Source organism: Uranotaenia lowii, chromosome 1 (genome assembly GCF_029784155.1).
Source record: "Uranotaenia lowii strain MFRU-FL chromosome 1, ASM2978415v1, whole genome shotgun sequence".
Classification (NCBI taxonomy): Eukaryota; Metazoa; Arthropoda; class Insecta; order Diptera; family Culicidae; genus Uranotaenia; species Uranotaenia lowii.
Window position 1 is genome coordinate 126,241,920 of NC_073691.1, and position 27,736 is coordinate 126,269,655.

Consider the following 27,736-nt stretch of genomic DNA (forward strand, 5'->3'; position numbering starts at 1 on the left):
GTTTCGTGGGTCAATTTCAGTATTTTACTTAGTTGATTGAACAACAAAAATATCCCCTCGTTTGATTCCGATGATCTCTTTTAAATTTTATTTTGATTGTATTGATTTTTCATCGATGGTATGCGCAGTTAAATTCAAAATCATATTAACTAAAACAAAGATTTCAATTGGAACTGAATGCCTAAATTCCTTTAATCCATAAAAAAATGCTAGGAAAAGCTTAGTCGACAGACAACGTAAATAAATGACCATCATGCTAGCTTGGATGTCAGTCATTTGAAAATGTCGCGATATCCGACTATATGTAACAGTGATATGATACATATGTAGCATGACAGGGATATTTAGGAGTGTATCAATATCACGTGACATTGTATGTTTGATGGTTACCGTTTGCCTGCTCTGCATGCAACATACGAAACGAATAGGAACAGATTAGCGAAGTTTTATACAAATGCAATCAAGTTTTAAGGTACATCGAAACTTCCATAGCGAATTTCCCGAAACTCGCTAAGTGGCTCATACGAACTAATCAAAACAAACTCTAGAATTATTTCATTCGGTTTTATTCGTTTTATTAAATACGAAATTCTGAAGCTTGCTGCGGTCTTGCTGGCATTTGGCATCAGAGGTACCAGGTGGTTTTGCCAAAAATCAGGACACCGCGAAGAAAAAAACCGGATTTTTCAGAACACCTCTGAATTCATATGGAAATAATATGCAGCTCAGCTTAGATTGCATAAACAAAAGCGAGATACATGTGCTTTAAACGCCTCAATTTATGCAACAGACGTGAGCAGCTTCTTTGCTGTCCTGCGTATCGAAAAACACCATTCAAATATCATCTGAACGGACGGTTACCATCGGTTAGTTTAACTATTTTTCAGATTTGCTTGAAGTTCTCATAGTTTTATTACAATTTCGATTAGAATTGAGGTATTTGTTTTTGGAAATTTGAACATTTTAAGGAAAATTAATTTTCAAAAATCAGGACAATTCGAGAGTTTTTGAAAAATCAGGACGCTCTCGAAAATCAGGACAAATCCTTATAAATCAAGACACCTGGCACCTCTTTTTGGCATCACTGGTTCAATCAGGTTCAATCAAAATTGAGGGTAAGTTTTAATCCAATAATGATTATCCTTATTTAAGCGTGTTGATGTGCTGTTATTTGTAAACAAAACCGTTAAATTTTTGCTTTAGCAGTATCCAGTTCGAATTCTACTAGTTTCATTACAAAACTAAACAAAATCAATCATGGATCGTCCGATGACTATATCTGAGTATAGCAACTGGCTACTTCTCATCGCGGCCGAGGATGCTGCCTGCACTCAAGCTTCCCAGCAAATAGTGGAACAAGTCGAAAAACTGGTCGCATTCAGAGGTAAATGGAATCAATTTCCGAATGTATCGCGTTGGGTTATTCGGCGAACTTACTCTGGTTTGTTCTTTATTGATTTAGCATCAGCCCATCGATATAAAATCATAGTTAAGCATAGTCCATACTAGGAGACGATTCGTCTCGAGACGGTCTCAGCGTCTCCCATTTTCTTCGGGAGACACTTATAGTGTATTTGTTTATGCCGAGTGTTGCACTAGTGTTGCACTGGTGCACCACTAGGTGCTGTCAAACTGTTTGTTTATTCGGACGGTGTTGCACTGGTTTTGACCTGTCGGAGTTAAACTTACGGACGGTGGCCCACCGATAATTTTGCCAGTGTTGCGAGAGAGCGTGTGAGTGAGGGAGGTAGCAATACACTGGCGACGATTTGTGTTTGTTTTTATCGGGTACGGTGGAACACTCCACGAGTGGAGAAAACAAATACAGTATTAGACCGTCTTTCCAACAACAACAACAGACAACAAAGTTCGTCTCAACAAAAATCGCAGTTCATGTTGCCTAGTGTGGACTAGGCTTTAGGGTCAAGGAAATGGCTCAACGGTCAACACTGAATCATAAAAAAAACAAGGTATATCGGAATAAGTGTGGGCTGTTTTTCGTATAGTTCAAAGTTCAACTACAAAAAATCAGCAGTGGATAAATTCTGATAAATTACGTTCAATGTGCGCCGTTTCTTTTCGTAACTGGTTGTTTCGAATTTAAGGATTGTTTCAATGTAGTTTTGCGTCAAGAGCCAGACGAGAAATTTGTAATTAAAAAAGATACACATAAACTCGACATCGTAGTTAAAATAGAAAACAAACAAAAAGTCGCTGTAGACATCCGCTATTAGGCCCGATCAAATTTCAAATCCTTCTTTTGTCACTCGGAGTTGAAACATAGCGAGGGGGGGCTAGTAAAATATAATACCAAAAACAAATAAATTGAAATAAATTGCGCGAAAGATTGTATGCAACTAGATTGCATACTATATCATTGCACAAAATCTATACATCAAGTTTTTTTTATCGAAAAATTCAATAAAATCAAGAAAACAATACCTTACGTTATAAGTCATGCAAATAATTTTTGTTCCTATGCAGACAATGTACGCCAGACGATTCATCAAATGAAACAGAACCAGGCCGAAATAATCGAGGGGATTGCTGAAACTCAGAGGGATGTGGACTGTATTCGAGAACATTTAGCTGAAGCTGAAAAGGAACTAATCCGTCGAAGCGAAGAAAATGAGCGTCTCAAACTTGAACTAGCCCAGGAGGAAGAAGCGGCAAAGCGTACGGCAAAAGCTGTGTTGGAAAACGATTCTGAACGCGAACAGCAACTTGTTCAGAGCAAACAAAGCCTATCTATTCTTAGGAGACTTTTGTCGAACAGCTTAACCGTGGATAACGTATGGAATATTCAATCGGAAATCGGAGATGAAAATAAGCTTACCGAATACTTAGCAAAGGCAACGCTCAAAGATGTAGAGTACGACACCGTTTGGGATGATTTGTTAAAGGGCTAATTGTTTAAAAATACGGATTTTACCCTAGTATCACCATTACATTCTCGGCGAAATGGTGATACTAGGCAGAATTGATTGCGCATTACAAGGAGTCATAAGCGGAACTACAAATGGATCTTTAATTTTTTTTTGTTTATCTCTGACCAAACAATAGTAAGTTCAGTAATAAGTTATAATAGCTATTGATTGTTAAATAAAGATTTGAAAATATAATTTGTTTGATTGAAAACATAAAACCCCCTTGGCGTCAAAAAGCTTCTTCAATCTTTCGAATATCCTTGATCATTCAAAATTATTTATTATTATACTAGCTGACCCGTTGTGCTTTGCTACACCTTTCGAAAATGAATGTAATTTGTAAAAATTTATTCAAATTTAGATTTTAGAGAGCATTTTTTTAAATTAAACCTCATCATACTTCAGAACCAACAACTTTGAAATGAGAGCTGCAGCTGCAGTTCTGAATTGTAATTCAAAGATGGTATATATTATTTACTGAAACTTGATCTCTAAATTCGTTTTTTAAGATCTGAAATTTGTACTCTGTACCAAAAAAAAAACCTTTTTAAATATGGTCCCTTCGTTTGAAAAGCTCTTTATCTTAACTTTACATGGGAGCTCTCCCATCTTTTCCAATTTTGTCCCCCACTGCTTGAAGAAGGAAGGCAAATTTAACCGGCTCGAGTTTACATAAATTACTAATTGAAAGAAAAAGATTCGCATATTGGAATTTATTGCAAATTTTACTTTATGGAGATAGAATTTTTAACCGAAAACCGATGAATAGCGTGAATCGAGACAGTTTTTTGAGTATTTTCCTAATATTTTGTATTATGAGCACTTCCAGCCCCTGGTAAGCTTTAGATGGGATATTTTTTGGAGTTGAAAAAATAAGCTATGGAAGTTTGAAAAAAAACGATGAAAAGGAGTTTTAATAACCATTTTCAAACAGCTTTTTTCACCATCTTCGCCTACAAAGCAGTTTGAATATCTATCCTTTTTGCAGCTAAATTATGTTAAAAAATTGTTTCGCCATAATCCAAACTCGTGGACATGAGACATTATAGCTCGAAGTTTTCCCAAACAGCACTCATCATGGTAATGAAAAATGTATATAATAAGTTATGTATTAAATACAGTGCAAATTTCTTTTTTTTTTAAATAATTTACTACGGCAAAAAATATAAATATTTAAAAAAAATATCAGTTGCATCACTTAATAAGTTCTCATCTTTTTTTTTTCTCTCTTTGAAAATCAAAAACTCAAAACTGTTGGCATAAACAAATTTCTAAGCTTACATTTGTCCCGTGTATTGGGGCAAGTGTCAATGCAAAGCTTATTTACAGCGTCAGAGTAATGGCTTTAAAATGGATTTAATACGGAAAAAAGAAAACAACAACAACAATACGTATTCCTGTTTTTGTTCTATCAAGTTTCACTTATATATCTGCAGTATTTATTCCTGCAGTATAAATTTATGTTTGTTACTCCACTTTTAATGAATGCTGTTCAAAGGGAATGACCTTCATTTACAAAGAAATTTAACAATTTTCAATATCCGCTTCAGTTTCAACACTCGGAATACCCATTCTGGTCTTTCCAACATATTAAATCATTTTGTAGATGAATTTCTTAAAAGTTCTACGTTTGCCCTTGCCCCACCGTGTATGTTGACAGACGGGAATATTGTTTTTAACACTTTAAGGGTAAACTAAAAATTTCTCATTAAAGTTTTTCGTCCAGTTGAATATCAGTTCTAAAGTCTCGCTTTTCAAAAACGAAGCGGATCAAAAGTCTCTTTTATGCAGCCATGTAACACAAAAACACTTTTCATGTTAAGTACGTACTTGAATTGGTATGTAAGCAAAAAGTACGATGTTTTTTTTTCAGAATTATTCAAAATAAAAAGCTCCCATTTTCATTTCTGAATCCGTTTCAGTTGTTTATTTTGGCCCGAAGAAACAATTTCTAGAAGAAAGAATAATTTTTAATTTTTTTTTAACAGAAAAAGTTGAACGTATGAACATGTTCTAATGTTCCTTGAATGAAAAGTCGAATGCTACCTACATTAACACGAACTAAATATGGAAGTTTTTTTGCAAATCTTTCAATTGCTTTTGATTCGATTGATAAAATACTAATCCGTGTCACATCTAGGCGTTATTTATTACCACGTGCAATTAAGCAAGAAAAAAACACATCTAGATTGCATATCGCCCCACGTGCATAAGAAACATAGGTTTTTGGTTGAGAAACAGGCGCCTGATTGTTATTTTTTTCCAGCGATCAATGGCGACAACATTTGCTTGACCATAGAGACGAAAAACAAACCCCTCAAATAAAAGAAAATCTCTAAAAATTTATGCCATGACTTTTCAATTTCAGATTTTGGCAAAAAAATGTATATGTTTTATTCGATCGGCAAAATGTCAATCAGGGTCTCATCTAGGCATCATCCATAATCATGTGCTGTACAAATGAGCTAGGAATCAAGTAGAAAAAAAAATCACATCAAGGCTTCATATCGCCACCCCTTGCATTGAAAATATTCATGGTTGAGAGTTGAGAAATACGCGCCAAAATTTTCCCACTGATCAGTATGCTATGCCATGGTTACTATCCATTTGCGACGTTGGCTCGCGACGCCTCGACCATGGAGACGAAAAACAAACCGCCCAAAGGAAGAAAAAATCTCGAGAAAATGGATGTCATGACTTTAATTTGTTTCGAAAAATTACAAATTTTGTATGGAAGCTACCCCTCCCATAAGTCGGATGTAGTTTTGACTATTACAGAAACCATCCCGGCCTCAAAAACCCTCAGATGCAAATTTTGACGATATCGGTTCAGTGGTTTCCGAGTCTATAGGGAACAGACAGACAGACAAAAATTCATTTTTATATATATAGATTCGCTCCCGGGTCTTCCAATCGTTTGAACAGAAATGAATTTAGATCAAATCAAAGAGAAAAGTGAGTATGAAGTTACTAAGAATTGTAAGATATAAAAGCGCCATGTAAAATAACAAACAAATTGAACCTTTATCGAACTAGATACTATATTATAAGGGGCCGTTCACATACCACGTGGAAAACTTAGGGGAGGGGAGGGGGGGTGTGGTGTGGTGTATGGAAATGTCCACGGAGAGGGGGGTAGGGGTTTGGGTCATGTCCACGGGGACATACTTACTTAAAAAATGTTTTCTAAACGTGAATAGATATTAATATGTTTAAATCAAAATCTTATAATTGCAAAGCTTTTCAGTTTATGTTTAAACAATTTAGATAATTTAGAAAAAAAAATTAAATTATTTTACAACACGAAATGCTTATTCATTTTTTTTTTTAAATAAGGCATTTCAATAACAGAAAGGCAAAAATTAGTGTTTTCTAACTGTCAAATCAAGTTAAAAAAAAAAAACAATTTTAAATCTGCCCACATGGACATCCGGGGAGGGGGGATTCACATGGAATCCCAAGAAAGATACTTTGAAATGAATTACAAAATTGATAAAATTATAATATCTAGGTATTGGCACAAGGTCCCAAGCAAAATTAGGGCCAGATTAATCCTGATTATTCGTAGGAAAAGAGCCGGGCAACAAACCTGAAGTTTGTATAGCATAAAATGGATTTCGTTCGGGATGAACATAAAAAAAAACAATTTTTCACCAATGATTCTGGTCTTTATCAACCGATTTTTCTATTAATTTGAGTGTTTTAAAGCTTTATTTATGACAATATTTCATCTGAAGAACGCATTTCGATTATAAAACGATCATAAAACAGTTATTAAGCTTCAAAAATGGGTATATGAGCGTCGATTAACAACCATTCATGTATTTTTTTAAATCCACCCTTTCAGAAACTCATTTTTGAAACTCAAAATCTTTTTGGTACCATAATCCTTATCGAAATGGGATAAACTATTTGAAAGCTTTGTGAGTGGCTATAATGGCTATAATCCCTATCATCCGATAGGGATTTCAGAAATTGGTACAAAACTGGGTTTGCATGTTCCTTCCAAGCAAATTTTTCATAATTCTATACAAATTTTAAGGCTCATTGCGCCATCTATTTCCGTTTCCCAAATTAAGCATTGGACTTTGTGCTAGGCCAAAGATCTATTTTAGCTTGCAACTTATAATTTTCATTAAGCTAACTACCGTTCCAAGCAAGATTGTCCGAAGTGGAAAAACGTGCAAACGAGAAAAACGCGATTGAAATTTCAGCTATATTTCCAATTTTTCTCTCAAACTAAAAATTCACCATCGGTTTTTTGTAGTGGACAGTCAAGTTGATCATTTTACAATGTTTTCTGAAAGAAAAAAATACATTTCCTACAAAAAACAGCAAATTAGAGCCAAAAATGCTCCGTGTGACACTTGTGCATACTGATGCTAGTTCTACGAAAAACTGTCACACGGCTACAATTTATCTATCATTTTAAAAGCTCGTATAGTTTCTATTTTTCCAAAACACTCAAGTTAAACCGTAATTTGAAAAGAACGCTACCACTAGACCACGCCTAGATGTTGATCGAACTGAAACTAAAACTCGAAGTGGTGATTTGATTTTGAAAGCACATCAATGCACTTTTTGTAACTTACCAAATCCCGTTTTGAGCACTTTTGTGCCCTTTATGTGACTTACCAAATCCCGTATTGAGCACTTTTGTGCCCTTTATATGACTTAAGTCCCGTATAACGTACGTATAGATCACTTTTGCAACTTTCAAGTTCGTTAATGAGTACATATAGTTCACACATGGGAATTGGGCAAAACAAGTCACATACAACGTACATATTAATCACTTTTGCAACTTTCAAGTTCATTAATGAGTACATAAAGTTCACTAAAGGGAATAAGGCAGTTGATTCTCTTTGTCAGCCAATATGTTACTTTCAATGCCTTCATTCAAGTAAATATGTGACTTTTGGTTGCTTGGGCGGAGGACCAATTTTGGACCACCTTGTCTAGTTTTCTTATAAAACGAAAAATCATGAAATTTTTTAGCAAATATTGTTGAAGCCTAGGCACTTAATGTAATGCACTATTTTTTGTCATTATTGGATGCTTTATAAGAGAGCTAGACAAGGTGGTTCAAAATAGGTCCTCTGGTCCAAAATAAGTCCGTTACCCTACTTAGGCAGAAACTGCGGTGAATCCGTGCACCCATGGTGGATAACCAATATACATATAACAGAAGAAATAATTTGTCAAATAAATTGAATAAATCCGGAAATTTATCAATAAAATCCGGTCAAGCGGGCCGGGCCGGACTGTTCACAAATTTTGTATTGAATATCCGGGCAAACCCGGATAAAACCGAGCAATCTGGCAACCTTATATTATATGTAGGGGAGAGTGAGGATACTTGATCCCTGGGGATACTTAATTCCTTAGCTATATCTCGAAACTGGAATGTCCAACAATGATCAAATGTTCTAGGAAAATGTGACAAATGGAGCAAAACAACAATTCTTAAACCTCAAAAAAAATTTAACAAAATAATTGTTTGAGTAATTGAACTTTGTTTGAAAGTGTGTGACTTGAAGATTTTTTTCATCACTTTAAAATGTTCCTTGCATGGAAAAATTATAACCAAAATATTCGTTCCAATATATCAATCGTTCGAGCGTAATATGAACTTCATAATACCATATTTTCGAAGCAATGGAAAACTCTCAACTTTTTTTCTAAAACGTGGATTATGGGTTCAATTGATCCCTAGAGTGAAAAACGATATATTCTTCTTCTGAATTGATCGTGATCATTGCTGAGTGCGAGATTCCTAATATTTATCCAATAACTAATATTTATTCAACAATTGTCTGAAGAAAAGTGCTCTTACAATCAGGGGTGTTATACTCCTCAAAACAGCACAATGTGTTCTAAAAGCACAATGTGAACGCAAGCTTTCTAGAACTGCGCGCACGGATATCTACTGCTCGCTGTCTTACTGCGCGCCGATAACCGGATTTTCTGAGAGGTTTCTCACAATGCTGAAAAACACAATGAGCTGATCCACTCTGCTCAATGTGCTGCTCAATGTGAACTCTGGCTTTAGAAATTTGCCAAGCACGCTTCTTCGTTTTATTTTTTCTTCTCATCAGTAGAAAACAAAAACGATCATCGTTCGTCCAGTCCGGCACGAAGACACACCGCCTGCTTGCAAGGAAGAAAATAACTCATAAACAAGCAACAGCAACAACACAAAAGAAATTCGGTTGGGCTCGGCCTGTCGGCTGCCGAGCAGCGATGTCACGAAAATCTGTTTATAATTCTGTTAAATTGTACACGTATGGACGAAGATCAGACTCATTTATGATATAGATTATTTTTGTGGCAACGGTGTTCGGCAACCGGCAGGCCGAGCCCGCCCAAATTTCGGCTTTGTTGTTGCTGTTGCTTGTTCATTGGGAAAGAATTCGCTTTCGTTTGTTGAATTCAGCGTTGTGGTGGTATACTGGTACACATTGTGCAGCTCAATGTGCTGAGGGCTATCGTTGCGTAGCACAGTGATTTGCTTCGATGTGGCACATTGATGGACAGCTAGCTCAGTCAGTGCTCGGTTTTGCTCTCTCAATGTGCTATGGAAAAAATGCACATTGAGCTCATTGTGTGAGCGAATGACACCCCTGCACAGATTAATACAGACATGACTCTCCATAGAAAATTCTTTCCAATTTTTCGCAAAAGTTCTCTTAAATGATTGCAAAAGTTCTCTTAGTCTGTGACCCCTGCTTACAATCAATTTTCACTTAATTATAGAAAATAGCGCCTTTAAGTATGCAATGTAACTAGGATTGAGACTAAGTTATAGAATTTTCTTCTTCTGTCAATTATAAATTGTGAAATGAGAACAAACATGACCAAAATGTCAATTGACATTCTATCTTGGGGTTTTGTTTGATTTTTTCAAGGATTAGGGCTTCCTGAATAAAGGATCAAGTCTCCTTCAATAGAGGATCAAGTCTCCCTTAACTTCAAAAATATCGCAATTTTTTTACTCCCACGAAAATGCTTCTAGTTCATCTACGGGTTCAAGTATAGTTCTAATTTTTGGAGCATAGAAACACGCTGTCAGAAAATGTAAAAGTGTGAAATTTACTAATTTTTTCCGAAAAAATATGGTGAAAATAAGAATAGGGGATCAAGTATCCCCACTCTCCCCTATCGTTGAATGCACATTGCAATATCAGAAAGTTGATAGTTTAATATTTAAAGTTGGTAGAGAATTAGTAAGAAGTATGGTTAAATGTAAGTGGAAGATTGTTGACAATACTATTTTTTTCTTCCGTGGCTAGTACACAAGGAAGAGTTGGCATATCTGGAGAAGTACCGTAAACTGGGGGAACTTTGATCACTTTTTTCATTCCTTGTTGAATATTTTGGAAGGGGTTGCCTTTTCGTAATACCTAAAAGCTTTTAAAACCCTTACTGAGGTGAGGTGTATTAAGCATGATAATTGATTACAGTAAATTCAAACGACATTGGTGGTTATAATTAAATGTTTGTTACAAAACAAGATTTCGAGTCTCGGGGTAACTTTGATCACTATGGTTTTTACGTATCTCAACATCCTCAAATTTATTGATTTAATGCCGTTTAGCACAGAAGGCGCAAAACATCGATAAAAATAATTTTTGTTAGGACTTAATTGAATTTTTCAACGGTTTCTTTTCAAATCAAATTTACTGGACAATGTTGCTGCATACATTTAGGGGCGAAAATTATAAACATTTTTCAAAATTTTTTGGCCTAAGAAACAAATAAAATTTTACCTTCCTGCAATGCCCTAAGTCCTCGCACAGTTCCCATATTCTTTTTTTCTTCAAACTTAACCATTTGATAGGGTTTTTAGTCATTTTTGCTATACGGGCTTTTTCATGGAAAATGACCGTTTTTTTTGAGTATCCAAAAATTACTATCAAATGACCATAATAATAACACTTAAACTTAAACTGAACCAATAAAAAAGTTAAACTTTCACATCAAAAAGGCTCATTTGCTCCTTAATGCTTAAATTTGATCAGGAGAGATGTTTGTTTGTAAGCCTTAAAAAAACCCATATTTTCAACGATTTTAAAATTATATTTTAAGTAATTTAAAAAATCTCCTAATAAAAACAAAATTTAGCTTATTTGTTACTCAATTTACAGGCTTTCAAACGTAGTGAACAGTTTTCAGATATTTTAACTTTATACTTAGTTGATGATGGTTTTCTGCAAAAATATCACGTTGATCAAAGTTACCCCGCTGATCAAAGTTCCCCCAGTTTACGGTAATTAAGCAAATCGAATCAAATTTGACATGGTATTTAAATACTAGCTATGTTTCTATGAATGTTACAGACCTTACAGATCCTTCTGTCTGGAAGTGTGGAGAGGGGAGAGACGGAGAAGGTTGTATTGCTTAAGCACTTATCAACCAAATGGAATCAAATTGGATATAATAAGGTTTTAGATTGCAAAGAAATTTGATCCCTACCTCTTTCTAGCAGTTGCAGATTTAAAAAGAAAATGGGGGCCCTCACTTTAATTTCGAAACTTATCAGACAAATGGAGCAAAATGTGAAGTTATTTAGAAACTAAAAATATGTTGAGAGCCCTCTCTGCATTGGAAGGGGGAAAGGGTGAGGAATCCATACCAGTTAAACAAACAGTTTGGCATAGTTTAAGAATCAAGTTGAAGTTTATGATACAGAGCAAACATTTCAGATCTTTGAAAACTTATTTAGAAATCAAGTTTTAGAAAATAAGATTAAATCATCTTTGTAGTGCAATTCGAAACTCCTCGAAAATCTTCGAAATTTAAAAAGTAGAAGCTCTCATTTGCTCATGCTTCTGAATTATTTGGAAATCTGATTCAAGATGATTTCAACAAAAAAAAATTTTCAACATATTCCTTCAACGTCATTTAATTTTGGAAGGTGTAGCAAAGCACACCGGGTCAGCTAGAATTAAACTAAAAAAACTACATGTTATGATGGCATGCTTAATGCGTTAGTTTAAAGACTAGTTGTTGGTAAATAAGGGGCTCTGATACAGATAAAAATATAATAACGAATAACTCGGAGTGAATAAATTTAAACCATTTAAAATCATCTTTAAACTTAATTAGATCAGTTAGATATAAGTAAATGCCGTTTTTTGGGACATGACTCAAAGTTTAATTGAATTGAAGTAAAAAAAGCTAGGGTTTTCAGAGAAACATTTTTTTTACAACATGATCAAAATATTCTATAAATGAATGTGCTCCAAGGCACACGGGCTTAAGCTAGTATAATAAGGATATTTTTGGAACAAAGTACTGTATACACCAGAATCAAATATTCTTATGAGCTTCTACGAATCGTCATCCATTGCATGACACGAATGCCACGAAGATTTACCATCTTCGTGGCATTCGTGTCATGCAAGTGTCACTAATAAAACTTAATAATAATAAAGTCATCCATTACACCAGGGTGAGGAATCCATACCAGTAAAATATACACTTTGGGATAGTTTAACAATCAATGTGAAGCCTATGAAACAGAGAAAAAAATGAAGATCTTTGAAAACTAATTTAGAAATCAAGTTTTAGAAAATTAGATTGAATGTGTCTTGTATGATGTCTCAAAAAAGCGCCGATCTAATGCGCAAACTGTAGCTCTACCAGTTAGCGAACGTCTTGCCTTCAAGCGCATTATTCTTTAGTGTACGTATATAACGTGTTCGGTGTTAAAAGCATATCAAGTTAAGCTAACTTTTAACCTATGCGTCACGCGTACAATCACAGTGCAGCGTAGGTCTCCATCAGTCCCCAGTGAAGCGCGGGAGCCAGCCCTTGGCGGCGCGCCTGACCAGAAACTTGGAGCGTCTGCGCGACTTAACCTAACGCTTAAGCACTGTTCTCGGCGCTTGAGTGAATGTAGGTAGGAACCATATCAAAATGTGTGTTTGCTCCACTGTAGACGTGCTGTGCTGTGAACGCTCTGTATTAAGATTGGTGCGATGGATTTTCGCTCTGCTTACCACAACGCATCACTCGGGTCGAGTTTCTGTTTTTTCGGTTAGTACAAATTTCGGAATCCTCGGAATTAGACGCGTGAGTTTTCGGTTCAGAAATAAAACGTAAGTAAATATTTGATAAGATTAGGCTTGAGGCGCACCGAGAGGCTCCATAATGAAGAAATACATTGTGGAAAAACAGTGATAAATCTTGCCTTGATGTTATCCAACTTGTGTTGTCTTGTTTAGAAAAAGTGAAACTTAACCAGGTGATACTTGGATACAGTGGTTTCATAAGAAAGATTAAAACAGCAATTCTTGTCAAAATACAAAACCGTGACAAATCAATAACACTTGACAAATAGCGCATTCAAATTCGTTTGTTCCTTTTCCAAGAAGCGCTTATCAACTTTTTTATCGCAGAAGATTTACCTTCGGAGGGGAATTAGTTTGCCTGAAATTTCTACACGGCTGAGTGTAAGTAACTAGCTACACCCACTTGGTTGATAGCGATGTTTTGTTTCCAGAACCGGTGAGTTCGGGAAAATTTTAACATACCCTCTTAATTTGGAATGGAATGCGCTCACATTAATCAACGCGCATAGAAAACTCACGGAGCGTTGCACACTTATCGTAGCAAGCCATTGCAAAACTTCAGTCTCAAGCGCAAAGTCAGCTTGATAACATTTATGGAACATCAAACAATGTTTGGGTGTCTCATGGTCTCAGTAAGCTGATCAAAATTCATCACCAACCCCAGCCAGCCCATACCATTATGAGCATGACGGAATTTTGACAACCTGCTTGTAATCACTGTGGGTCACCCACAAAACCGTACCGCTCAACATGAATGTAGGTTTTTGGTCGCGTGTGCAAAACAATTTGCATTCCTGCACTTCCATTACCGATTGTACAGCTACACAGGTGTTAATTGGCGTCCACAACTTCCCCCTATTTTAATTCCCTCGCGGATCCCGCAGGATTTGATTTACGAAAAACTTTTCATTCATAGATTTGTTTGTTAGTCTTGGACACAATGTTCCGCAGCATGTGTTTATTTATAGTTTTGTAGTCACCACTTTCGATTCGGATCGAAACATTTTTTTAAAATCTCCCCACGAATCGGCGCGATCCCTGCCTAGCAAGCTACACATGAGATTTGTGATCATCTGGGGATCCGATCGTAGGATGGGCATGGCGCATGTGCGCGTGGGTTGTTTGGATTTTGGAATTAAGTTAGTATATGCGACTGAAACTGGTTTTTGTTTTTCCTGGGAATGCATGGGGTGTGAGAATACTTAGTAGTAGAACGATCATTGGTCGGATCAGTGTTGAGGCATTAAACAGTACGGTGGTTCATTATCACGAACTATAATTTTTTTTCGGCAAAATATATAGATCAAAATAACAACAATTGCAGGAATAATATGCTAATCATCATATGTTGATTTTTGGCAATAAATACTTTTACTGAAAGCTTCATTTAAGCCTATAAATCTAAATTTTTAATAAGAAAAGTATTGTTACATAAACTATAAACCTGCGTTTTACTCATTATTTCTTTGAAAAAAATCTTCTTTTTTGAACAGATTAAGATTTTGGAATTCATTTATGAAAAGTGCAGATAATTATTCGAAGTTATCAATTTGTACCTTAATTTCAATCGGTATCTAAACATTTCTAAATTACTAGATATAAAGGGTGTCCACGATGAAATTGCCACAAACAAAATTGACTCACAAAATTCGAGTTTGCATCCGACTGACATTAAATTTCATGGTTTGGAAAATAACTAATAAACCTCATTTTACCATTTTACTCGTATTTTATTTACAGTCCATATGCAAATGCCCGCACCTTGGCCTTAACCTCGGCCATAAGATTCTGCACAACCTTTGAAATGAATCAACCGTTTTTTGCATGTAAACCCACACTTTCTTCAGTTCCTCGACAGTCTTCACTACGTTAGGTCGTTTAAAAGGTGCCGCTACATAATCGCCCAGTGCTACTCGATGGGGCGGATATTGTTGGGACGTTGTGGACCTTCAGGAGGCTTCTGGAGGCACGCTTTCATGTACACCTGTCCGTCCATCGTGTCCTGGGTCACGAATGGTGCACTCCGCTTCCCGCACGAGCATACAGCTTGCCAAACCAGAAATTTCTTCTCAAATTTGGATATCTTTTGGGTGCAGGCATGCTCCGGAACGCAGAACTTATCCATGGCTATTATTTTTGTTACTTGCGTGGCGCGTAGCAAAGGAAAAGTTGTTTCCAAATTTTTAACACTCCTTTATTCGTTCGAAGTTCGGCGAGTTTTAAAAACCTACGACAGAAACATAATGTTGATGAAAATACTAAATTCAAGGTTTCTTTATCTTACGTATAGTAACTTCTCCTATTCGCTTCCTGCTGTCTCGATTCGTATTAGCTGCCTTCCGCTAGCCACCTTTAACATTGATTAATTAATTAACGTTTTTAACATTTCTCAATGAAATTCTCACCTCTACTCAATTGGTTGTACTTAGTTAGGGTGTCTCCTAAACCAGCGCGTATTCGCAATATTGCCCTAAATTAGGAGGTTCTAAATTATTCAAACCGCACTTAGAACACTGATAATACTCCTACCTTTGCTCAAGCGACCTCACTTAACTTCCGTACTATTGCAACTAGTTCGCATTTTAAGCCTAAGTTCGTTCTTTTAGGACGAATCTTTACAAAAGTAGATTGTTCTGCTCCAAACAACTTCACACCTAACGCTTATTTATTGATATTTTGTTATTGTTAATTTTCGTCCTACGACTTTCCCGCCTAATAAACCGCTTTCTTTTCTCTCGCTTGTAACCGTTGTTACAAACACCGAAAAAACTTTTCACATGAACGCTACGTGAAAATGTACATAGATTTTTGCCACCATGAAAATCACGTGAAATCTACGAGAATTTCAGGTAGCAAACAGAACTCGCGCAGCAAGCAGAAATCACGTAATTTTCATATGAGTTGTGTGTGAAAGAAATGTAGATCGCATGTGAAAAAGGATTCGTTCTGCCACACGCGATTCACGTAGATTTCATGGAAATATGAACGTAATAACTTTTTCGGATCCTATAAATAAAAACGTGCTGATTTTGCAGTTCATTTTATTGATTCCAATACTCGAAACACTTTTCATTTTCACTATAGAATTTGCACTTCACTTATTATTTTATCCATTACTAGCACGTCACTTATTATTGAACATAGAAAAATAAAATCTTCGCGAAATTTTTACTTGGTTGTCTCCATAGTAATTCTGTCCTTCCGTACTCCCAATTCCAAATTCTGTAAAATAAAATTGCAGAATATTAAAAATATCGAATAGGTATACAATCAAATTTTTACTTCTCACGTGTAATCAGCTTCTCCATCACCTAGAGTTTCTCTTTCTAATAGCACAAACTGTTGGATCCGCGCCATATTGAATACTGTATTCTTTCACATACACACTAAGATTGCAATTATTCCGCTCGGGACCAAGCTTAACTGAATTACAGGAAAACAGCTCAAAATGACACTTGAACTGTCAAAAAACAAGAGTTTTCTTGGGCCACGGGGAGATAGCCAACCAAATCTCGTGACAGTCTCTTGATCCTGAAATTCGAAGGGATTCTCCTTCGAGTGTTCAGGAAGTCGATCGAATACAGGAAAGAAATCCCCTCTCTCACGGGACGTTGCGGAAATGACAGTTGTGTTTTCACATTCGTGTTTTTTTCGGTCATCGTTTTTTACAGCGAAACACTTCAACTCGCCATTTTCTAATTCATTTACTGTGTTTTGTGATTGCTTGTTGGTTGATACTCGCGCAGAGAATTCGGCCGAAATTACAAACTGTAGTTGCGAAGAACGTGCATGTTCCAGCGAAGTTCATAAAATCAGTTTTGGAGAATTAGGCTGATTCGGACGCAAGATGCTTCCCCCCGTGTGAGATCTTAGGCCATCACCCCGGAACTCAAGGCATAATATGCCAGGCTCGCACGGCGCTTTGGTAAGCATAAGTGCTATCCGGCGTTTTGGTAAATAGATTAATAATTTTGTTTTATTTACAGGTGTGTTGTGTTGCGGTTATGAATATGTGTCCACATTGGTAAATAAAACTTAAAAAAGGAAAAATATGTGTTTAAAGATTTGAAAATAAATTTCAATATTATTGTCAAGCAATTGTGTTCGATTTTTTTCTAAAAGTGCATTGTGATTAATTTTAAAAATAAAAAATGGGGGAAAGGAAACCTAAATTCATTGAAAATCTCGGGAGAAAGTCTTTTCGAACTCACAGGAAAATTTAAACAGTCCTGCAAATTACAGGAAAACACGGATGCGAAGCTACAGGTCAATTTGACAGTTGTTTTCCTGAGCATTTTTTCTGTCCCGAGATTTGTCCTGTAATTTCAGCTGTTGAAAATACAGGACAAAATCGTTCCGACCACAGGAGAAAAGATTAAGTGTGTAGATTTTACGTGAATAAGTTATTCAGAGCAATGTGAACATCACATAGAATGCACCAAATCCCTTTGTACTTGGTGGATCACTGGATTTTCACGTAAATCGAATGTGTCTTTGTTTTGACAGCGAACGGCTATGTGAATTTCACGTACGCATCAAATGAATTTGTATTAGCTTCTAGGTGATTCACGTAAGTCAAGCCGAAATTCACGTAATGAGCGCCTACGTGAAAATCCAGGTGAATTTAACGTTTCTTTTTTGGATGAGTGAAAGGTATTAGTTCGTTTTTCAAATATTTTAAATTGTTATAGGTGAGCTGTTGTGTATTTTGTTGAATTTATGTTTAGGAAAATAGGGATTAGCTAGAATGAGGATTTTTAAATATTCAAAAACATGTATTGTTAGATTTAGACGGGCGGGCTTCATAGAGGGTGTTCATGGTACTATGAACAGTGGGGGCGGTCCGCCATATTGGGTGGCGCAAAAAAAAGGGTTGGCATAGGAGTATGGGAAAAGAGGAAGATGACTCAGCTTCCGTTATGTGTCATTTTTATCTTGGCGTTCGTGTGTGAATGTTGTGAGTGTTTTAAGTATTTCCGTTATAATTAAGTGGCTGTAAGAGTCCGACAAACTTGGATCATTCAGGTAAAATTTACTGGAATGGGGTGGAAATGATCCGTAACTTATGAACCTGGTTCAATTCTAGGACCTTTTAATCCTTGATTGGTTTTCTAAGGGAAAACCACGACCTCACACCACACACGAGTCGGCCTAGGCAGTCTTTGACTGTCTACGCCTAACCCGTAAAAGACCTGTCTCTCTGGTCCCGTGGGGCCATAATTACCAAGGAGAGTTGTCTCAGGCCCAAGGGCCTTAACCGCTCAGGAGACCCCCTCTCGACGCGACCAATACGGCCTTGCTGTGGTCCGCCGATCGTGTCAACGAGGGAAGACGCCATTAAGCAAACTCCAACAGTCCGAAAAACTTTATTTTGGACAGTCAACCCTAGCCACGAAGCGAACTCTTGGTCATCCAAGCAGGAGTTAAACAGCATCATCGAGCATCGGTACAACGAGTAGGATCCTGAAGCGCGCCTACGAGTACCCAAAGAAAATCCGTCGACGGTATGTACACCCCATATAAGAAGTGCCCCTGAACCACACTACACACCCACACCCACACTTTTTTTAAGCAAATAATAAATTCCAAGTTTCAATTAAATTATCTCTTTTGATTTGGCAAGAAACTCCGCAGCTTACCCAGTTAGATTTTGTTTCGCGTTCCCTCCGTTTACCCAGTAGTAGGCCGACCCTGAGACACAGTTCAGGGGTCTCCTGCTGCTGAGCTAGTTCCCGGGAGTATTGGGCCAAACGGTTTACGCTCTTTTCCCTGTTCGAAAACTGTCATCAACTTGAGTGCGTTCAGTGCTGCCCGTTCAGTAGCCCCGTTCAGTAACACTCCCCCCCCCCCCAGTTTGCTGACTCCGTCTCTGAGCCAGACAACTCTTTCTTAGCTCGGCAACTACAACAATGAGCGACCGTGCGTTGATGATGCATTCAAACTCGACCGTAATACTCCAGAGCTCCTTTTTCTGGCACAGTGGTAACTGCGACACCGCTAGGGTGCGCTTGACGGATTAGTTATCCCCAGCTCCCCCCCCCCCTATGGGGAGCTACCGGTGGATTGAAACACCAGAAGGTTGCCGCCAAAACATGCCTTGGAGCCATCTTGTACTGGTATACAGCTTGCAACCCTTGCTTCGACCCTCGATCGATGCTGACGAAGTTCTTTTTCCTAGTGCTGCCGCTGCGTGGGTTTGAGGTTAAAGAGTTAGCGAATTTTAAGTAGACCCCAAGGATAAACAGACAAATCAGAGGACCCCCCTTACTCTTCTCAACTCTACTCCCAATAGCCACTTCCTTTTCGGCTTGTGCGAATGGTCGAGCCAGTGCGGCTGGTTGACAGATCGATGCAACATCTATAGCGGAAGTACGCGGACTGGCGGCTGGCATTGATCCACCGTTCGACAGTTGCACATCATGTTCGAGTTCCTCTTCAGGGTATCCTACTGCCTTGTGGTCGAAGGAGGCAATGTGATACGTGTAGTGCACCATGCTAAGCGACTCTCCCGTCGGCGCTCCACCGTAGATAGTCCACCCTAATGCAGTCTTAACGGCGATCGGCTGACCAGGCTTGCCTTCTCGACTCTCCTTTACAAGTGTCATGTTTGCATGTTGCACACCGATTAGTAGACGAGGCCGAATATTATTATACGACTCCAGGGGGATTCCTCGCAGATTTGAGTTCTCGGCCTGCAGTTGTTGCGCGTCGAGTGTCTGAGACGGTAGTTGCAGTCCGCTCACTGTCCGTACATCCCCTAAACGAAAGCGCTCTCCTTTTAGGCCAGACACTTCGAAGCTGACACTCTGGCTGTTATCTTCGGTACGGTGTGTGCCTCCAGTCCATTTGAGACTCAAACGATAAGGTTCTACAGTCAGGTTCAGTTCATCCGCAAGTTCTTGGTCCATGAGCGTCACCGAAGACCCGTCATCTAAGAAGGCGTAGCACTGAATTACAATGCCTTTACCATACACGACGACTGGAACGTATCGGAAAAGACAAGTGTTTGACCCCGATAGATGAGTGTTGCGGGTCCGCTCTTCCCGTGGTGCGGGGACAGGCGTCTGGATCGCCATTGACTCTGCGTTCAGCTCTTTGTGCAGCAATAGGTGGTGTAGGAAGGTGCACCCGTTGATTCCACAGTTCCTGAATTGACATCCTCCTCTATGCGACTTAAGGCACATCTGGCATACTCTAGCTTCATGTATGGTCGCCCACCTTCCGTCATACGAGAGCTCCTGGAATCGCTTGCACATCGACAGAGTTGTGCAAGATCCCTTGCAGACAAGGCATCCTGCGATGTTAGGTCGCCTTGCGGCAGCTGTCGATGCGCTGCTACATTGCTGTTGAGCGTGATACTCCTCTCCGCTAGGTCAATAGCGTTCAGCGTGAGCATTCACGAAGGCTTTGGCTCTCTTGCGCGGCTCCTGAATCTGACGCGGTTCTTCAAGACCACGTGGCTTAGAGACCAAGCAAGTATCTTCTCCGATGCTGTAAATCCATTCGCTGAAGGTCACCAAGTTGACTTTGCGAAGATTTCTGGTATGTCTCGCCCACTGTAGTTGCATTGGTCCGGGGAGTTTGCCAACCAAATCATTCAGCAACGAAGAATCTCGCTTGAGCTCCTTCCGCCCACAGGCGTCGATGGTCACTGTTAAGGCGCCCGCACAATAGCCCGTCGGCCGTCGCGTCGCGTTGACATTTCATTTTGGGGATACCGTTTTCCGTTTGAGCCATCACAATGGTGCGTCGCGTCAGTGATAGCATTGTACTAAAACGCTAAACTTGTTCTAAACAGCAGCGTTCCCCAGCGTCGACGTTTTTGTTTTGAAATAAACCAAAATTCCAGCGCGCCAGCAGGGTTTTGGCTGTTTTGTCAAAGTTTGACACAAATCTACTCAAAAATTAAAATATACGCCATTTTTCTGTGTTTTGTAATATTAGGCACCCCGTGTTTTGTTTCAAACATTCTAGAAAACCTTGTCAGTAGACGCTGTATTGTGCTGCAAAAAATTCCCAGTGCGTCGCGTCAGCGTTTTAGTACTCAACGACAGCGTTGACAGCTGACGCGACGCAACGTCCGACGTGCTATTGTGCGGGCGCCTTTAGGTTCTGCACCTCTAGCGCGAAGTCTACGATCTTATTCATAGATTCAGAGTTGAGTGCAGGTAAGGAAAGAACACGTTCCTTTAGCGATTCTATTATGAACCGCGGCTGTCCAAATTTCAGCTTTAGCGCGTCGATTTCCCTATCCACTGTCCTTGGGTGTAGAAGGAAACTTCGAACTGCGGCATTAATCATCAAAGTAATGGATGAACTTGATAAGATACACTTCTTAAAAAAAACTATATTACACGACCATGATGCACACTGCTTCTCCTCTTCCCTTCAAATTTCTTTGAACTAAATTAGAAGTTTGTATTTAAAACAATTTGAAATTAGAAAACTTTAACAAACTTTCTCTACATACATATTTTGATATCCTTTTAAAATACAAAAAATCATTTTCGTCAGCAGTTTAAAATTATCATTTAGAACCAGAGGTGCAAAGAGATCCCATCATGAAACATGCAGTGCCGATTCTAACAGCCCGACGTCAGCTCCGAAAAAATCATCTTGCAAAGTTGCAGACTGATTCTATTTCCCTTACGTGCAGAGCGTCGAACGTGTCTGCAAGTAAAAGTCGCGATGACTGCACGTTACGAAAATTTCAAACTTGCAAGCCCGAAGATAAAATCCCTTGAGCCGAACAGAAAGAATCATTTCCGAAGATAGCTACAGTCTGCAAGTTGCTTGCATGCAGCGCGATGATGCGATGTACGTTTGCAAATTTGCAAGTTGCAACTTACAAGTTACAGGACGGTGGACTCGTTCTTGTGCGGTTGGATTCGTTCCACTAACCTAGGACCGACCGAACCGAATCCATGGAGAAAGAAAGTGATAGGCCGAAGAGCCACAGCCACCGACCATCAATTCAGTTGACGTTCAGCCATCGAAGCGTGCGTGTGTAGCGTATGTACATGGCTGTCTGCAAAACACTCGGCGCGCCGCCGTACTACAGAAGTAAGGACATGTTGGAGTTGTTGTTGTTGTTGGTGCCTTCGTGCTCGTTTCGTTTCCTTCTAAGACGGATTCGAAAGGAAGTGGTGCCCAAATTTTATTTGAGTTTTCAATGATCATTCTAGGGTGTTTAAGATAAATCATCAAAGCAAATAAAAACTAGTTTGTTTTGATTATAACTTTGTCATCTTACAAGTTATTTATGAAAACAAAAGTGTTAATAAAAGCTTATCTTAAAAATGTTGGAAAATCATCTTTATTGTTCTATAACACAGCTGCGGCCCGAAAAATTCAATCCATTCTCCATGGATAGGATCACTTGATAAAATAGAATCACATATTAAAGATTCACCCAAGTAACCATTAAGCCGCAAAAAGTGACTTTTATTAGGCATTATAGTACATTATAGGATATGCCCAACAAAACCAACTACCTTTGTACTCCACTTAAGGGCTGATCCAAAGCCGGTTTTGGCCTGCAATTCGGCTTCTATACGGCCTGGCCTCAATTGTCAAAATATTTTTCAGTGGGTACAATCGGTTGAACCCACTGAATGAAAATTAAAAAAAAAGAAAAATTTTGTTTTTGTTTTGTCTTTTTCCTCCCAAAGCTATTTGTTTCCCATCTCCATCAATCCTTTTTATCTGATGTTGGTTTTTTTTGCCGAATGGAACACGACTGAAGAATCGAACCTTTGAACGTTCAAGCTTGACGGTTCTTGGCTTTGCATTTACCTGTGCCTCTGCTTGATGGACCATCTCATCCATGCATCAGTTGAACAGAATTTGGCATATTTAAACATAACACACCCGAGAGTTACATCCAATGCCCCAATCCAATGAATCATTCATCACAACGGAGACAAAAATATATTTTCCGGATACTCAAAAATAAAGTGATAAAACAGTTGACTTTTTAATCTTTCATTTATTTCTACAATTTTGAATAGTTTTTCGGCACTTGTTTCTTTTTTTTTCAATTTTCAATCATTTTTTTTTATTTCATAACTTTTTTCACTAATTTCTTAAATAAGAAAATCCTCACTTGCACCTGAAAATGTATTCCATCAAAGCAAATACCGATATTCGTTTGGGGCACTTTTTCGTTCGCTCTGCTTCTCCATGGTCGACCGGGTTCAGGTTCTTAAGAACGGTGCGGATTCCCTTCGGACGCAGATCCAATGGCTCGTACTCGATGTCCTTGAAGATTTCCGTCGATTCCTGCATTTCAGTTAATCGAGAATTGAGCTGGTTCTTTTCCTCAGCTCAATTTCAAACCAAACCAATCGATCGCCGCGCCGGTAAAATCATCTTCTGCTCCGCAAAAAGCCAAACGAATGGAGACTTTGATTTTTTTTATTTTAGTATTACCCAACGTTGTTTACTTTTATTGAAAATGACTTAGCGGCTTGTAAAGGCAAGATAATTCATTGACTGAGCTTATACAGGGCTCATTTGACTTTTGAATGTCACGGGGCTAATTGGCATCAGTAAAACTTTTTGACAGCCAATTAGCACTGAAATGCTGTTACACTGTCCTTATGCGGCTTATAACAGTGCTTAATGGTTTGTTGGGCAGTATTGAGAGCAGGGTTGCCAACATTCACAAATTCAAGGAGCTTGAAAAGAAAAATCAAAGAAAATCAGGTTAACATAAAATGATCGAGCTGAGTGCCTTTTTTGGTCACCGTTGTAAAATAAAATGGAGTTGATACACATTACCGTTCATAGTTCTATTAAATAAGCTAAGTGCTCACTGTCACTTCAACCTTTAAACGCGATGTTATTTGATTTCATGCCATTAATTCATATTTCGTATCAAAGCGTTTTTTTTAATGTGATTCAGCGTTTTTCAAATATGTGATTCAGCAGTTGTTTGAAAATCTACTTTTTTGGACTTGTTTTATTTAAATTTTGATATTTGAGATACTTATCAAAGCCTTTTGCAAAAATTCTTCATAGTAGTTCTCGCGAAGTTAAACTTAAAAGTGGCAGATTTCAAAAGTTCGTTACGAAAGATACGCAAACAGTTTTAAAAACTTGAATAAAAAATTCCGATTTGTATGAAAATGTTCATTCATGTTAATCCTTTAGTCAATTTATTTTGATAAAAAGTACATAAGTTGCTGACTTTGAAACATAAATCAATAATTTATTCAGTTTCCATACTTCTTATTTTGAAGATTATGCAATTGACTGATTGATGGGCGAAAGCGTGATATGTTTAACCGTGAAACGTCCAGCTTTTTATAAGCAGTTTCGTAATATCTGAGATAAATAGCAACCGTTGAGTAAGATTTTTAAAATTTAAGTTTCTACGAAGACTGCAAGTAATTTTGGCTTTGAAGTAAAAGAAATTTTTTCTTCCTTCTGTTGAGACGAAATTCTGATGAAATTTTATACCAAAATGAATTATAGATATTTTTCAAAGTATAACTTAAACCGCTTTACAGTCTTCAGCAAAGAAGTAAAAAATAATATATAGACAGTAATTGATTTATCATAGCACTGATTTTTAAAAGCCTTATCAGTAATACTGGATGCGATAGACAAAATCTGACCAAAAATTCGAGTTCAGGACGCGAAATTAATTAAAAACAAGTTATAAAACTTTGACAGAAGATTCGAATCAAACAGTGTGTGAAGTTTTTGAGTTCAAGGTTGGAATGACGACGAGCAAGCACTGAATTTCTATTGAGTTTTGTACCGATCTGTAAAAACTTTCTGTAAAAACTGTAGATAACTTGGTAAAGATGACGTGATTCTTATACATGTCTAAGCAAATGAAACTGAATTCTAAAATTGAAATTCACACAATTTAATCTGTGATCCTACTAATCAAGTGATCCTGCCTTTGGAGAATGGATTGAATTTTTCGGAACGAAACTTTAAAGAATTTTAAGGCAGCTCTGTTATAAAACAATATAGATGATTTTCCAACAGAGTTTGGATCAGTTTTAATTAACAACTTTGTGTTTATAAATAACTTGTAAAATGACAAAGTTATAATCAAAACAAATTTGCTTGTATTTGCTTTGATGATTTATATCAATCACCCTGGTATGATAATTGAAAATTCAAATAAAATTTGGGCACCACTTCCTTTCGAATCCGTCTTAGAAGAAAACGAAACGAACACGAAGGCACCAACAACAACAACTTCAACATGTCCTTGCTCTTGTCGTACGGCATGCCGCTTCGCTGGCTGAACGGCAACCAGTGATGCCACATTTCTATCGGTATTTTGAAACCCAAAAAAATCTTTTATCGGTATGTAAAACCTAAAAATCGGTATGAAAATCGGCATTTGAGGTGGATGATCAAAAATGCTTACATTTTCAACTTCCTAATGTATTTTTCTTTATATATAAGCTTGCAATAAACAGCAAGTCTAAGAACTCTTATGAATGTTCATTTTAAGTTCAAAACTAGCTGACTAAATGTGTTTTAGCTTATATTATTGCATTTTCTCCGTAACTTGGTTCTAAGTAACACTAGTTTACACAAAAAGACGGTTTTCAAATTTTAACAGAACTTAATGTTTGTTATGACTTGTAAATTTTTTTTATTTTTAAACTATCTGCTTTTGCTGACGAAAGCAAAAATCACAAATGAAAATTCAGCAGAAAATCCGAAATAAGTGTTTCTTTACAGTACTCGTAACTGAATGGAAATTTATTTTAAAAGTTACCGTTTGATAAGAAAAACAGGGGCATGGCGAGTACCTTCAGGTTACACGTTGGTTAGGCATATAAATTAAGTAAAAACTTGAGACTTTGATGTTTGGCTAAAGTGTAAATTGGATGAATTCGATAAGGCAATCATAGAACCAGGTTAACCTAAAGGAAATTTCAATTTAGTAGGCACTTACAAATCCAATGGCTTTTTGACGTTCGAGGTAAATATGGGCACAAGTTGATGTTCTGCGTTTTATTGATGGATTTTCGCCAATCTGGCCAATTCAGCTTTTAGTATTAGTTATGAGTTCTAGCGATTAGAAAAAGAAATGATTGCAGAAGGTTGAGAGAGTTGTTGCTTCATTTTTTTTATAGCCAATAAAAAAATTATTTTATTTTATGAAAAATCACGCATTTGAAAATCCAAGGATTTTATGCGAAAATAAATGAGAAATGTGCTCTCAAAGAAGGTGTTCTTCCGAAAAAGATTAAAAAACACATAGTTTTACTATCACTGAAACCCATTTTGTCTGACGTGGTCTTTAATTCTGGACATATATACCACATCTGGCGACCAGTTGAACAAGGATCATGATTATATTCATACAGTGTATGTATTTCCTTGAAAAGTTATTTAGTATTTAACGAGACAAGAGCTTTAATGCGATCGTCAATTGAGATTGACCTTAAGGAACTTCTATTGGCAGTCGCAGAAGGTCAAATATCAGCCTTGAGCTTTGTCCTTTGGCATTGAGGTTGAGTACCATAATAGTGCATCATTTGACAGAACAAAGGAACAACACAGCGCTAACAACTGAACGAATTATGAGAGTGAGCTGTGGAGATCTTTGCGGAATACTTCAAAAGTTGTACAGATCAAAGTTACGCCACGCCAGCTACCGAACTTTGTCTTCTTTCTAGGGGACCTTTACGGACCTTTGTCTTGAATGAGGTGGAAATGTTGAAGTGGAATAAATTTGAGTTAAAATCTTAAAAATCGGTATGAAATCGGTATGTTTTGCCAAAAATCGGTAATCGGTATATACCGATTCTTGGTCAAAATTTTGCTCAAAAATCGGTATAAATACCGGAAAATCGGTATGTGTGGCATCGCTGACGGCAACTGAATGGATAGTCGACGGCACCTCGGCCTATCATTTTCTTACACCATGCCATGGATTCGTTTCGGTTTTAGGTTGGGTCATGGTTGCCACATGTACAGATTTATCTAGACAGGTACAGATTTTTGAGCTCATTTTTGGTACAGAATCTGTACGTACAGATGACAGATTTTCAAAATTTGGTACAGATTTGTACAGATTTTTGAATTTTTTGACTTTCATCCAGTTTATTGAAAACTTTATAGAAAATAAGTCAAAAGTTAGCCATTATTATACTGACAATAGGAGTTCCTTACTGGGAAGTACACGATGGATCAATAAGATTTCCAAATTTGCTACAAATAATTTAATATCTGATTATAATCCTCAACTCGTCAGCAGTGGTTGAGCGCATTTTCTCGTAAGTAAATGCCAATAAAACCAAAGTTCGTAATCGTCTGAGTGTTGACACATTGGACGCTATCTTCAAAACGAGAAGTTATTTAAGATAAAACGGCGGATCCAAAAATGTCGTATTAAATATGACGCTCTATTAGAAAGTGTTTGTTATGAAAAATATTTTTTAATGTCAGTTTTTTTAAGAGAGAAAATAAAAATGATTAAATGAGTTTCACATAAAAGTGTTTAGCTAAAAAACTGTACTTAGTGAAATAAAGTGTTTATTTTTTTAAAGATTGAAGATAAGGAAACACAATCTTCACATTTAAACATATTTAATGCAGTACTTTTTTTTCTTTGGTACAGATTTTGGTACAGATTTTTGAGTTTTCGGTACAGATGAAAAAGATTTTTTTGATGAGCGGTACAGATTTGGATGTGGTAACACTGGGTTGGGTTGGGGTGGATCAAATCGAACCGCACAAGAACGGGTCTAC

At 37.4% G+C, this 27,736-nt stretch overlaps 1 protein-coding gene across 3 annotated transcripts in view; it reads left to right on the forward strand.

Moving 5' to 3' along the window:
* Positions 1–1,169: 1,169 nt before the first annotated feature.
* LOC129739855 (uncharacterized) overlaps positions 1,170–27,736 on the forward strand; it is a 36,377-nt gene continuing 9,810 nt past the window's right edge. The window contains exons 1-2 of one of the 3 annotated variants that reach the window (XM_055731397.1): positions 1,170–1,384; positions 2,485–3,080. In XM_055731397.1, the coding sequence (XP_055587372.1) occupies positions 1,258–1,384; positions 2,485–2,909 (552 nt within the window). In that variant the 5' untranslated portion in view covers positions 1,170–1,257 and the 3' untranslated portion in view covers positions 2,910–3,080. Of the gene's footprint in view, positions 1,385–2,484; positions 3,081–12,870; positions 13,031–27,736 lie in introns of those variants that run through there. The other 2 variants (XM_055731400.1, XM_055731398.1) reach the window with 2 other exon arrangements.